This window comes from Hypanus sabinus, chromosome 4 (assembly GCF_030144855.1).
Source record: "Hypanus sabinus isolate sHypSab1 chromosome 4, sHypSab1.hap1, whole genome shotgun sequence".
In the NCBI taxonomy this organism is placed as follows: domain Eukaryota; kingdom Metazoa; phylum Chordata; class Chondrichthyes; order Myliobatiformes; family Dasyatidae; genus Hypanus; species Hypanus sabinus.
In genome coordinates, this window is record NC_082709.1 from 72490252 (window position 1) to 72502681 (window position 12430).

General features: G+C 40.3%; 2 protein-coding genes across 2 annotated transcripts in view; one reads left to right on the forward strand and one right to left on the reverse strand.

The window, feature by feature from the left end:
* Positions 1-12430, reverse strand: part of bmpr2b (bone morphogenetic protein receptor, type II b (serine/threonine kinase)) — a 280508-nt gene that overhangs the window by 139297 nt on the left and 128781 nt on the right. The gene's annotated exons all lie outside the window — the stretch shown is intronic.
* Positions 1791-8445, forward strand: LOC132392869 (uncharacterized). Its single transcript, XM_059967373.1, has 2 exons — positions 1791-3164; positions 6819-8445. Exons 1-2 carry the CDS (start codon positions 2085-2087, stop codon positions 7251-7253), a joined length of 1515 nt encoding a protein of 504 aa, XP_059823356.1. The 5' UTR covers positions 1791-2084; the 3' UTR covers positions 7254-8445.

Genomic DNA, 12430 nt, shown 5'->3' on the forward strand with positions numbered 1-12430 from the left:
AGGAAGACATGATAGAAATATATAAAATTGTAAGAGACATAAAAAGTGTAGAGAGTCTTTTTCTCATGGCAGAAATATCACATACTATATAGCTTTAAGGTGAGAGAGGGAAAATGTTTAAAGGAAATATGTAAAGCAAGCTTCTTTTTGCAATTGGTGCTAATTTATTGGATAAATGGGAAACTCTGTCCTATGTTGCCTCCACTTTGGAACCAAGTTCATTCAAATCTTAGATTTCAAACCACAGAATACAGATGTGCTTGTGCTTCTGCATGTTTAACATTGGAGCCCAGTTACAAGCCATCAATGTGGGGATGATGGGCAGATGGAGAGGGTAAGGGAAGGAGAAGACCGAGCACCTTCACTACAACCAGTAAGCCAGCTGGGTCTCCCAGTGGCCAACTGTTTTAATTCCACCTCTCATTCTCCACACTGACATGTCTGTCTACGTCCTCCTCTAACCTCAGATTTGAGGAACAGCACCTCATATTCGGCCTGGTGAATTTCCAACCTGGTGTCATGAACAACAAATTCTCAAACTTCCAATAATCACTCCACTCTGCTTTTTTTTTTCTTTTCTCTCTCTGCCTGACCATCAGCACACACCATCCTGCCTTTCCCTTCCCCAACCCTTTCCCCATCAACCACACACTCATCCCATTGATTCCTCTCCATTTATTCCATGATCCACTTTCCTTTCCTATCAGATTCCATCATCTTCAACCCTTCACCTATTACCTCCCAGCTTCTTGACATCAATACCATTCTCCCTCCCTATTACCCCCTCATCTAGATCCAACTATTACCTGCCAGCTTTGGTTCCACCCCTTCCTTTTTAGACTGGTTCTCTCCTCGCTTTCTTTCAATCCAGATGTCAGGTCTCAACCCGAAACATGAACTGTCCACTTCGCCCAGCCTGACCACATTTGTGTGTTGCTCATCAACTGGACAGCACGTTCTGTTTCTTTAAAATGGTATGTGTCTTCCTTTGTCATTTTGCAAAATGATTGTGGGGGAGTGTACTGATGAATGGGAGCAAGATGTATAGAATTAAATAGCATTTGTGGGTGTTTAGGAGAGGTGCAGAAGTGACTTGTAATTTCTTAATGACTTGTATTAATTTTCTGATTCTGCTGAGCTTCAAAACTGAATTTTATTGCATGAGTTTTCAATGACCACAGCTCTTCTCCTTCCTCACAAATGGTGCAGATCCTTCGGAATAAACTGGGAATGGGAGAACTGACTTTTTCTGGTTTGATCAAGAACTGTCATGTTGCTTGTTTATAAAAACTCTACTCCACAGTTGGGGGGATTTGGACTTTGAGCATTCTATATGCTTGACAAAGCCAGTTATCAGATTATACACTTTACTATATTTTAATATTTTTATAAATGATTTTATCTGGCCTGAACCTGTTACTAAATTATTTAGAACAATTATTTCTAAATATGAGTCATTCACCAGCACTGTGCTTTTTACCATGCAAAACACTTTAATAAAAGCATCATAGAAAGCTGAGAAAAATGGCTGGAGGGAGAAAAACTATTATCCATTTCTCCATTCCTTCATGTAACCCCTCCCCCACAAATCCAAAGAACAGAAAAGAAGCAAAACAAGAACCATTCATGAACTAGGCCGCAGCAATACAGAAAGCAGTGAATATATAATGCCAACTCTTGTTTAACTCCCACCCATCTCCTTTCTGTACGCACATACAGCCTTCTACCTTGCCAGGCTGCAATAAACACACATTAGAGATGATTAATGAGAGGTCTGATGAGGGCTGGCATTTCATTTCATTACACTTCCTTCAAGAACAGAGGAACCCTTGCCAAGGCCTGACAGCTCTGCTCTGTTCACGTGACCAGGAATGCCTCTGGGAATCATTTCTGCAAATACAGCTGAATAGTGGTTAAACCTCGCCTTGCAGGGGTATATCAGTTAACACACAGCTGTTGTTGATAACACCCCGCGGGGGGCCCCCAGCCCCAGTGCTGAGTTTTAAGTCTCAGTGCAGCAGTTTTCTTTCCCTCTTCTCTCTTTGTTTATCTGCCCATTTTAAAGTTCAATTTTCCGTTGATGAATGGATCAGTTCAATCCTAAAGTTGCCGAGAAAGATAGGAGGGCCTTGGCAGCCTCTTTGTTTCCGATTGCTACCTCTTTTAAACAGGAAAAGGAGCCCAATCTAGACAACAATGAAGACTGCTTATTGACAAAGGAAGAGGACGAAGTCCAGCCTGGCAAACACAGTATGGAAGAGAAGGGGCTGCTGACTCTACAACAAGATAGTGGGATTCCATACAACACAAAAAAAGCAACAGCCTGGGGAGTTAGAGTTTGGGACGAATGGGGCAAAACGCGCAACAGCTACATTATGGAGCAAGGAGTCCAGCGCAATGAACTCTTCCTTTATGTGCCCGAACTCTGCTATGAAATCACTCATGATGAACTTAATTTCTGGTTGTGCAAGTTTGTGCTCGAAGTACGGAGGCAAGATGGTTCAGAATACCCTCCCAACTCTCTCCGCCTCCTATGCTGTTCGATCCTTCGACACCTGCGTGAGAACTGCAGGCGATCGGATATTGATTTCTTCAACAAGCTGAAGCCAGACTTTGCCGAGTTCCGAGCCACCCTTGATAAACGGATGAAGCAGTTACAGCGATTAGGCATTGGGCTGATAAGGAAACAGGCACAGCCATACACGGAGGATGATGAAGAGAGGCTATGGCAAGTGGTCTTTCACCTCCGTGATGCAAAAAGCTACAGTTATGCTGCCTACTTCTACGTCTGCAAAGTCTTTGCTCTGTGTGCAGCTAAGGACCACCATAAACTAACAGTTGATCAGTTCAGATTTAGCTGTGACATGATTAGTGAATACGTGGAGTTTACTGGCAGACCTAGTAATCCTCAAGATAGTCTTGACAAGCTGAAAATTGTCCAAACAAGACAATATGCCGATTCCCCAAACCCAAGATGTATCGTTTCTCTGCTGCGTCGCTACCTCAGTATGATTCCCCGTGAAGGCCCATTCTACCGCCGTCCCATGCTGGGTACTATGCAATTCTCAGAACAAGTAATAGGAGTTCACACTTTGGAAAGATATTCCAAAGAGATATGCGAAGCAGCAGGAATATCAGGACACCACACAGGGCATTCCGGAAGGGTAAGAAATCAGAAATATTATTTACTACTATCATTTCAGTAATTCTAAACTCATCTACAATACACCTGATACCTGAAAGTAAGAATATTTCTGTAATAGAGGATTAGGGGGGTAAACAGTACTGGCTAAGTGTACAATTCACCATGTGGGGTGTTTGATCTGTTCAACTGTGGTGGAGTCCAGACTTCCCAAGAACACAAGAATCAGCAATGGCCTATATCAGGGGTCGGCAACGTTTACCACTGAAAGAGCCAATATGGACCCATTTCCCACAGAAAAGAAAACACTGGGAGCCACAAAACCCATTTGACATTTAAAATGAAATAACACTGCATACAACGGTTTTTTTTTTGCCTTTATGCTATGTATAAACAAACTATAATGTGTTGCATTTATGAAATTGATGAACTCCTGCAGAGAAAACGAAATTACATTTCTGCATACAACAAAAACATTTTGAACTCCGAAAAAAAGACGTTGGGTTGAAGGTTACTCCATAGTTAGCCTACCTTGGATCGAAGAATTAAAAGAAAGCGCGCACTGGCGGGTGTCAGGCATTGGCAGTGATGATGTATATTAATAGCGATAAAAAACATGTTGTAGCAGTGTAGTGCTACACGCAGCGCTAAAATAAAGACACTGCAGTCAAAGGTAACTTTATTCGAACTAAACAGCCTTGATTTAAAGCCTCCCTCAACCCTTCCCCTAGGGCGCGGATGCTCCAAAAGACACGTACTCACAAACCCCCGTAGGTTATCTCCCTTAGCCGGAACGGTGGCTAATTGTGAGCCGGTTCGGATGTGCCAGGAAATGGGGTCTCCACAACATTTTTAGATTGTACAGGATCACCATAATCTTCAAATTTCGAATTACATTTCAAAAACTAACAAACTACGGGGAGCCGCAGCACAGAGATCAAAGAGCCGCATGCGGCTCCGGAGCCGCGGGTTGCCGACCCTTGGCCTATATCAATCTTGGAGTGACTTTCTGTAACTCCAAGCAATGAGTAACTAATTCCTCTACCTAACAGCCCCCCATCCCTCTCTGGGCAAGGATAAGGCCAGCTTCCACCCTGTCAGTTCTAAGATGCATCAGACGATATGAAGCTGATTAATTGAACCTCCAGCCAGACTTCTTTGTGATGACGGAAAGTCTGTAGTTGCATCAAGGCACTAGTGGAATTCAAATGCTTTAACTTGTATCCACTTGTATTATAATATATAACACATAATAACTTGTAGTATGGTGCTGCATTTAATTTTTTATTGAGATAGTACTGATGTATCACTAGACTTGTAGCAAACAATGAGGCTACTTGGCCAAATTATGCCATTGATGTTTCACTGTCAGGAAAAGGTGCCGTGAGAACTTGCAGTGCATGAAGATATCTTACACACACATTGCTACACTTCATTGCTTCATTATAGTGATGCATGACAAGAATGACACTACTTACCAATGCCTCAGAAGCAAGTATAGTACCTTGAAGCTCCACAGACACAGAGCTGTTGAGTCATTGCACAGTGGTACTCCATGGCGATGATATTACATACGAACTTACCACAAGCATAGTGCTATGTGTACACTGTCCCATGGGTAATGTCATTACCTGATGATATTTAAATGGTTTTATTCAGTGCCATTATATTCTCTGCTACTATTTATTACAGAGTTTCTATTATCAAGTCCATCTTCTTCAGATGTGGACTTCAAATAGTATTTCCACTGATGCCTATTGGAAATCAATAGACATTTCTGGTAGATAAAGGATAAAAGAAACCTTGGAAAATCTTATAGTGCAATTGATTATCATGGTATTTGTGAGTTTTGTGACTGAAAGAAGCCTTGGAAGGTCTAATCAGAGTGTAATTAATTATCCTGGTCAGATCATACACAGTACCAAACTCAAATCTCAGCAAGGCTATGTCCAAAAGATAGTCATTCACTAAAATTAAACTCAGTATACACGTTATAAATTGAAAATCCCAAGTGGCTATTTCTACAAATCCAACCAATTTGGTACTAATTCTACCACATAAAGATTATTTTCATATATCATGATATGGACAAGTGAGGTGCCCGGCAAATAACCTCTTCCTTAATGTCAACAAGACAAAGGAAATAGTTATTGACTTAAGGAGAACTCACGCCACTCACAATACCCTTTACATCAGCAACACAGCAATGGAAACTGTAAGTGTTTCAAACCCCTGTGAGTGCACATCACATACAATGTCTCATGGTCCTAGAACATATCCTACAGAGTCAAGAAAGCTCATCAATTCCTACACTTTCTGAGGAGGCTGAAGAGAGCTGGACTTTGCACATCTATATTCACATCATTCTATGAATGCACAGTAGAGAGCATCGTGACAAGCTGCATCACTACGGAAGGTACGGAATCTGTACCGCATTGGACAGGAAGGCTCTACAATGGGTGGTCAAAACTGTCCAATGCATCACCAGCATCAACCTACCCACCAAAGGACAAATACATAAAAAGGTGCTGGAGAAAGCAAGTAACATCATGAACATCCCACCCACCCTGCTCATTGACTGTTTCCCATCAGAGAGGAGGCTATGCAGCATCCTGTCAGTCACCTTATTGTACAGCCTAGCGTCACTTTATGGATATAGAATTGATGTACTGTATATAAGGCATCTTATGTATTCATATTTATCATATTTTTTCTTAATTATTGAGTTCTTTATCTTTTTTGTGCTATATCAGATCACAGTAACAATTATTTCATTCTGCTTTACATTGGTGTACAGGAAATAACATTAAACAATTTTGAATAGCCAGTCATCCACTCTGCCAGTTCTAAAGTTTTTTCAGTTGATAAAGATGATTAATGGAATCCGCATATAGACGTCTCTATGATTGCCAATTAAACTACCAATTTCATTCATATTCATTTTCATTTCCTATTTCTCAGAATCAGGAAAGTTAATTGACAACTATACTCCAGGTCTGGTTTATAAAGTTGAGGTTCATTGCTAAAATGGTACTTGAATGGATTTAAATAGAATTTATTTGGAATTGGATTATTAACCTCAACAGTCCTGCCTTCGACTTTACTCTTTCATTACTCCTTTCAATCCAGAGAATAAATCAAAACTACGCAAGTGCAGTAGTCTGTGGCAAAGAATTACTCCCTTCAACTACACATGACAGGATACAGATGAACTACATTGTTCGTGATCTTACATCTTTTATACACCATCCCTGATGCATGATAGAAATGGTCTCAGTTCGTGCTAACATACTCTTATTTGAGAGCTATATCCAATTTATTCTAAGGACTATTTTCTTCCCTGGTATTTTTCCTCTGCCCCTATGGTATTGCTTGAGTAACCATTCCTTAAGTATTTGGTTGCATCACAAATGCACAGTTATACAATGGGTGATATGCTGCTATTCACTAAACTAATAATAAGCTATTCCACTTTGATGTAGGTACAATTTAGTTAGATCTTCAGGACTGTGATTTTGTGATGGAATTCTGACTAACATTTCTTCTACTTCGCAGGAATCTAGTTGATCTCCACTTAAGTCTTGCCGACTGTTGCATAGTTGTTCATACAAATTCGTTTTCCTTTGGCATTCAGTTCTAGGTTAACTGGTTTTTACTTGTATGTGTGCATGTATAGGTCAGCAGTGCAACAACCCTGTATAATCGAGGCTTTGATGAGCAGTCGATTAAAGAACGGACAGGACCTGCAGCTAGTTTGGCAAAGGGCTACAGGAGACCCTCTCCTGCTCAAATGAAGGCCATGTCAGACTGTCTGCAACCTCCCAATCCTCTCAAAAAGATTTCAGCATGTTCACCTTCATCATCTGAAGACCACAGTTCCTATCAGGATGAAGGCCCAAGCAACATCATCAACTCTGAAGATGGAATCAATCACCCACAAGAAACTACAACCATATTGAGCAGGCCTGAGGTGACAATCACAGAACAGGATGGTGTACTAAAAATTGAAATACCATCTCGGACTCCCCCATCAGTGCCCTTATCTTCACTTCATACCATTAGAAAGTTAAAAATAGTAAAAGGGGAAATTGTATTAGAACTAAATTTGTAAGAGCTAATTTATTAACTGAAAATCTATGTTCACCAGTGTTCATTTTAGTTTACATGCTCTAACATTGCTCTTCACTGTTTCTGCCGAAGTGTGATTGGATAAATACTAAGTATCCTGTGAAGTACAATCTACGAATCAAAGTGCCACAATCCTGATGACTAGTACATACAAGCTTGTTCTATTATCCTCCTATTAGTCACTGATAGCTGGCACCAAGACTAAGTGTTGCTTTAAATATTTCTCTTGTATTGCTAAAGCTGGTGGCTCCTTTGTACAGGTCCAGTCAGGTAACCTTCAGAAGAATGAACAATGAGTGCTGGCAAGCTATACAAATAAGAAGGATACATTTCCATGGCTGATTACAATTCTTTTGTCATATGATAAACAAATTTCCTTCCTAGTGGGAATAAGTGAATAGCTTAGTTAGCTGATAATAATCAAGAACAGGTTTCCATTCCACAGGCTAACGGTGTTAAAATTGTCTCTTACTACTCCAGATGAGCTCAATTAAGTTAATAATAATGGAGAGCCAACAAATCTTTGTTGGTTACAAATCTCAATGGTGTAGCAAACTTACTGAGAATCTGAGAGCTGCATGCCTGTATATACACTACTGCTGATCAACTTACAGCTCACATTAAGTCATTCAAATGTTAGTATGAACAGTAAGATCCCTACATTAAAAAAGTGTTTAATTGTGATTCACCAGCACTACCGGGATTATATATTGGACTTGGTCTGAACCTCATCAAAATACTTTCACTTTTGAATCCTAAATTTAAAGCTAGCCCTGGTCTTATCATTCATTAAGCTCTACCGGAAATTGATCTGAACAATTCCAACATTATTTTGCTGGGCACAATTTTGTAGAACAAAATATTGCCAATTCAGCACTACTTTATCAATTTCACTCACTGAGGCCAGAAGATGCCTAAAAATAAACAAGTCCACACTAAGTCAATGTTAATTATTTGTGTAGAATGAAAAAAGCTAAAATCTTTGAATCTATCAATGGACATTTTTTTTTAAATGGGGGTACAGAAATGGTTTTGATCTACTTATCCTTGGAGCATTTGATGAGACAGTAAGGAAATTTATTCGAAAGTTACACTTTGCTGTATCTGTCTTTGGTATATTTGATATTGTTTCCTTTGCCTAATGAAGATAAATATGAAATTGAAGTTCAATAAATTTGTGCCACAAAACTGAAAAGACAGACTTTACATAGTGTTTTATCACATCAAAGAGCTGCATGTAAAATGAGAAGATTAATTTGAACCATAATATATGGACACTATCTTGTGTTTGAAAACAATAAATGAATTTGGAGATCTAGAACTTGGAGGATTATGTATAGTCATAATAAATGAGAGGAGGCCTATACAAGCTCACCAAAGAATTAGTATTCATGGCAGCAAGGTATTTAAGAAAGAAGGATATGAGCCGGGAAGAGAGTTGGTGTCATTAGTAATCAACTATACCATTTCTTAGAGAGATAATATTCTTCATGGTTTAAAGACAAAATATTGTTGGTCAGGAAACAAAGGAAGAGCAAGAAAATTTGTGGCCCATCAAATAATGGGAAGCAGATAAGAGAATAACTGCAGTTAATTTTCAAAAAGATTCAAGAATTACATTGAGTTCTAATTTTTGAACACTCTAAATAACCAAGAAATGTCTGGAGAGAGTAATTCCTGAAAACATTCTTGATCAGTATGCTTTCAGTTCAAGCAGGAAAGAAATCTTGCTCAGCTTGTTCTGTGGAATGAAGTGGCACATGAAAAGCCAACAATTAGTGAAACGATTATCATAATTGAATTGAACTAACTTTATTACTTACATCCTTCATATACATGAGAAGTAAAAATCTTTACATTACATCTCCGTTCAAATGTGCAATGTGCAATTATAGTAATTTATAATAAATATTATGTACAACAGGATAGTCAATACAACATCGAAATACAGTTGCGTCAGCATGAATTAAGCAGTCTGATGGCCTGGGAGAGGAAGCTGTACCAGACCCTTTTGGTCCTGATTTTTATGCTGCAGTACTGTTTCCCGAATGTTAGCAGCTAGAACAGTTTCTGGTTGGGGTGACGGGTCTCCAATGATCCTTTGGGCCTTTTTTATACACCTGTCTTTGTAAGTGTCCTGAATAGAGGGAAGTTCCCATTTACAGATGTGCTGGGCTATCTCTCTGCAGAGTCCTGCGACTGATGGAAGCACAGTTCCCATACCGGGCACTGATGCAGCCAGTCAGGAAGCTCTCAATCATGCCCCTATATAAAGTTCTTACAATTCGGGGGTCCATACCAAACCTCCAACCGCCTCAGGTGAACGAGGCACTGTTGTGCCTTTTTCACCACACAGCTGGTATACATAAGGCATGTGAGATCCTCAATGATGTTTATGCTGAGGAACTTAAAGCTGTTCACCCTCTCGACCCCAGATCCATTGATGTCTATAAGGGTTAACTTGTCTCCATTCCTCCTGTAGTCCACAACCAAGCTCGTTTATTTTGCGATGTTGAGGGAGAGGTTTTTTTCTTGACACTACTGTGTCAGGGAGATGACTTCCTCTCTGTAGGCTGGCTCATTAATATCTGAGAGGAGGCCAATCAGTGTAATCAGAAAATAAATCATTTGCATCAGTGTAACTACAAAAAAAGGGAAAAGAACAACATATTCAAATGACAAAAGAATAGTTTTGGAGAGCAGAAGGCAAATCCAGCCCAAGTGAACAAAACTACAACTAGAACAACACATAGGCCCTAACAGAGTTTAAGCTGCAGGCACTGGTTAAGCATTTGCCAATACAGGAAAAGAAAGCCATTCAAAACCTGGAATTGTTTGGATGACAAAAAAAAATCGGAAATTCAAAATAATAAGACAGATAAAGGAAACACATCTTACGTGCCAAGCTAATAATAATACTCGGGGATCAAGATGAATAAGTGTAAAAACATTAACAGGAAAATAAGACAAGTGAGAGTACAACAGGTCACATGCAATATCAGAACCAGAATCATGTCTATTATCACCGGCATGTGACGTGAAATTTGTTAACTTAGCAGCAACAGTTCAATGCAATATACATAATATACAAGAGAAAAAAATAATAACAAATAAACACATGCATCTATTATAGTATATGTATATTGAATAGATTTTTTTTAAAACATGCAAAAACAGAAATACTGTATATTAAAAAAAAGTGAGGTAGTGTCCAAGGATTCAATGTCCATTTAGGAATCGAATGGCAGATTGGAAGAAGCTGTTCCTGAATTGTTAAGTGTGTGTCTTCAGGCTTCTGCATCTCCTACCTGATGGTAACAGTGAGAAAAGGGCATGCCCTGGGTGCTGGAGGTCCTTAATAATGGACACTGCCTTTCTGAGACACTGCTCCCTGACGATGTCCTGGGTACTTTGTAGGCTAGTACCCGAGATGGAGCTTACAAGATTACAACCCTCTGCAGCTTCTTACAGTCCTGTGCAGTAGCCCCTCCATACCAGTGACGAAGCCTGTCAGAATGCTCTCCATGGTACAACTATAGAAGATTTTGAGTGCATTTGTTGACATGCCAAATCTCTTCAAACTCATAATGATGTATAGAAACTGTCTTGCCTTCTTTATAACTACATCGATATGTTGGGACCAGGTTAGAGCCCCAGAGATCTTGACACTCAAAAACTTCAAACTGCTCACTCTCTCCACTTCTGATCCCTCTATAAGGATTGGTATGAGTTCCTTCGTCTCACCCTTCCCTTACCCTTCCTGAAGTCCACCATCAGCACTTTTGTCTTACTGACATTGACTGCCAGGTTGTTGCTGTGGCACCACTCAACTAGTTGGTATATCTCACTCCTATACACCCCCTCATCACCACCTGAGATTCTACCAACAATGGTTGTATTGTCAACAAATTTATAGATAGTACTTGAGCTATGTCTAGCCGCACAGTCATGTGTATATAGAAAGTAGAGCAGTGGACTAAGCACACACCCCTGAGGTTGATCACCAGTGAGGAAGACACGTTATCACCAATCTGTGGTCTTCCAGTTAGGAAATCGAGGATCCATTTGCAGAGGGAGGTACAGAGGCCCAGGTTCTGCAACTTTTAATCAGGATTGTGGGAATGAACAGCATCCTGATGTAGGTGTTTTTGTTGTCCAGGTGGTCTGAAGCTGTGTGAAATGCCATTGAGATTGCGTCTGCCATTGACCTATTGAGATGAGAGGCAAAATGCAATGGGTCCAGGTCATTGCTGAGGCAGGAGTTCAGTCTAGTCATGACCAAACTCTCAAAGCATTCATCACTGTCGATCCGAGTGCTATCGAGCGATAGTCATTAATGTAGCCCACATTATTCTTCTTAGGCACTGGTATAACTGTTGCCCTGTAATTTTGAGGGTAAAATTACTGATGATGTATCCCAGTGCACACCCGGTTCATTAAGCCAAGTGGTGTCGGACCACGATAATGAAAGGCATGAGCCAGGTTAAAGTAAATCCACTACACTATCCTATCCGTCATGGCACCTCATACCTCACCACGCAAAACTCCATAACCTTATCTCTCCCAACCCCACATATACATCCGCCAGTCCTACCCTCAAACCTAACCCTAAGGTCCAATGGGGCACACACGCCCACTAACCCGATGTGCACCCCGGTTAACCCTGGCCACACCCCCACAAAGCTACAGCCACTACACTAACCTATCCGCCAAAGCCCCACATCCTCACCACACAAAACTTCACAACCTTATCTCTCCCAAACCCAAATTCACTTCGACCAGCCCTATCCTCAAACCTAATCCTAAGGTCCAAGGGTACACACATCCCCACTAACCCAAGGCGCACGCAGACTAAACCTGGCCACACACCCACAACCCAATGACTTGTGTAAGAAGGAGCAAAATCCAATAAAGGCAAATGTTGGACCTGGTTAATGAAGGTGTGGGCCAGATCAAAGTGGCAGGGTGCAGTGACACTGAATCTTAAGTGACGAGATCAAGAGACAAGAGGGATGATTCGCCCACTTGCTGAACACTCTCAACCACTAATATAAAAGTGAATGTAGAAGTTTTTTAACATAAATATTAGATTATTAGAAATTTACATTCTAAATGAAAAGGGGACACAGGAGCAAAACTAGTAATGGTGATATTTATTCC

Bases quoted from the DNA above. Each gene is read 5' to 3' on its own strand.
- LOC132392869 (XM_059967373.1), top strand. From the start codon at position 2,085: ATGGATCAGTTCAATCCTAAAGTTGCCGAGAAAGATAGGAGGGCCTTG. The intron at 3,165-6,818 runs GTAAGAAATCAG...GTGCATGTATAG, and splicing joins ACACAGGGCATTCCGGAAGG to GTCAGCAGTGCAACAACCCT.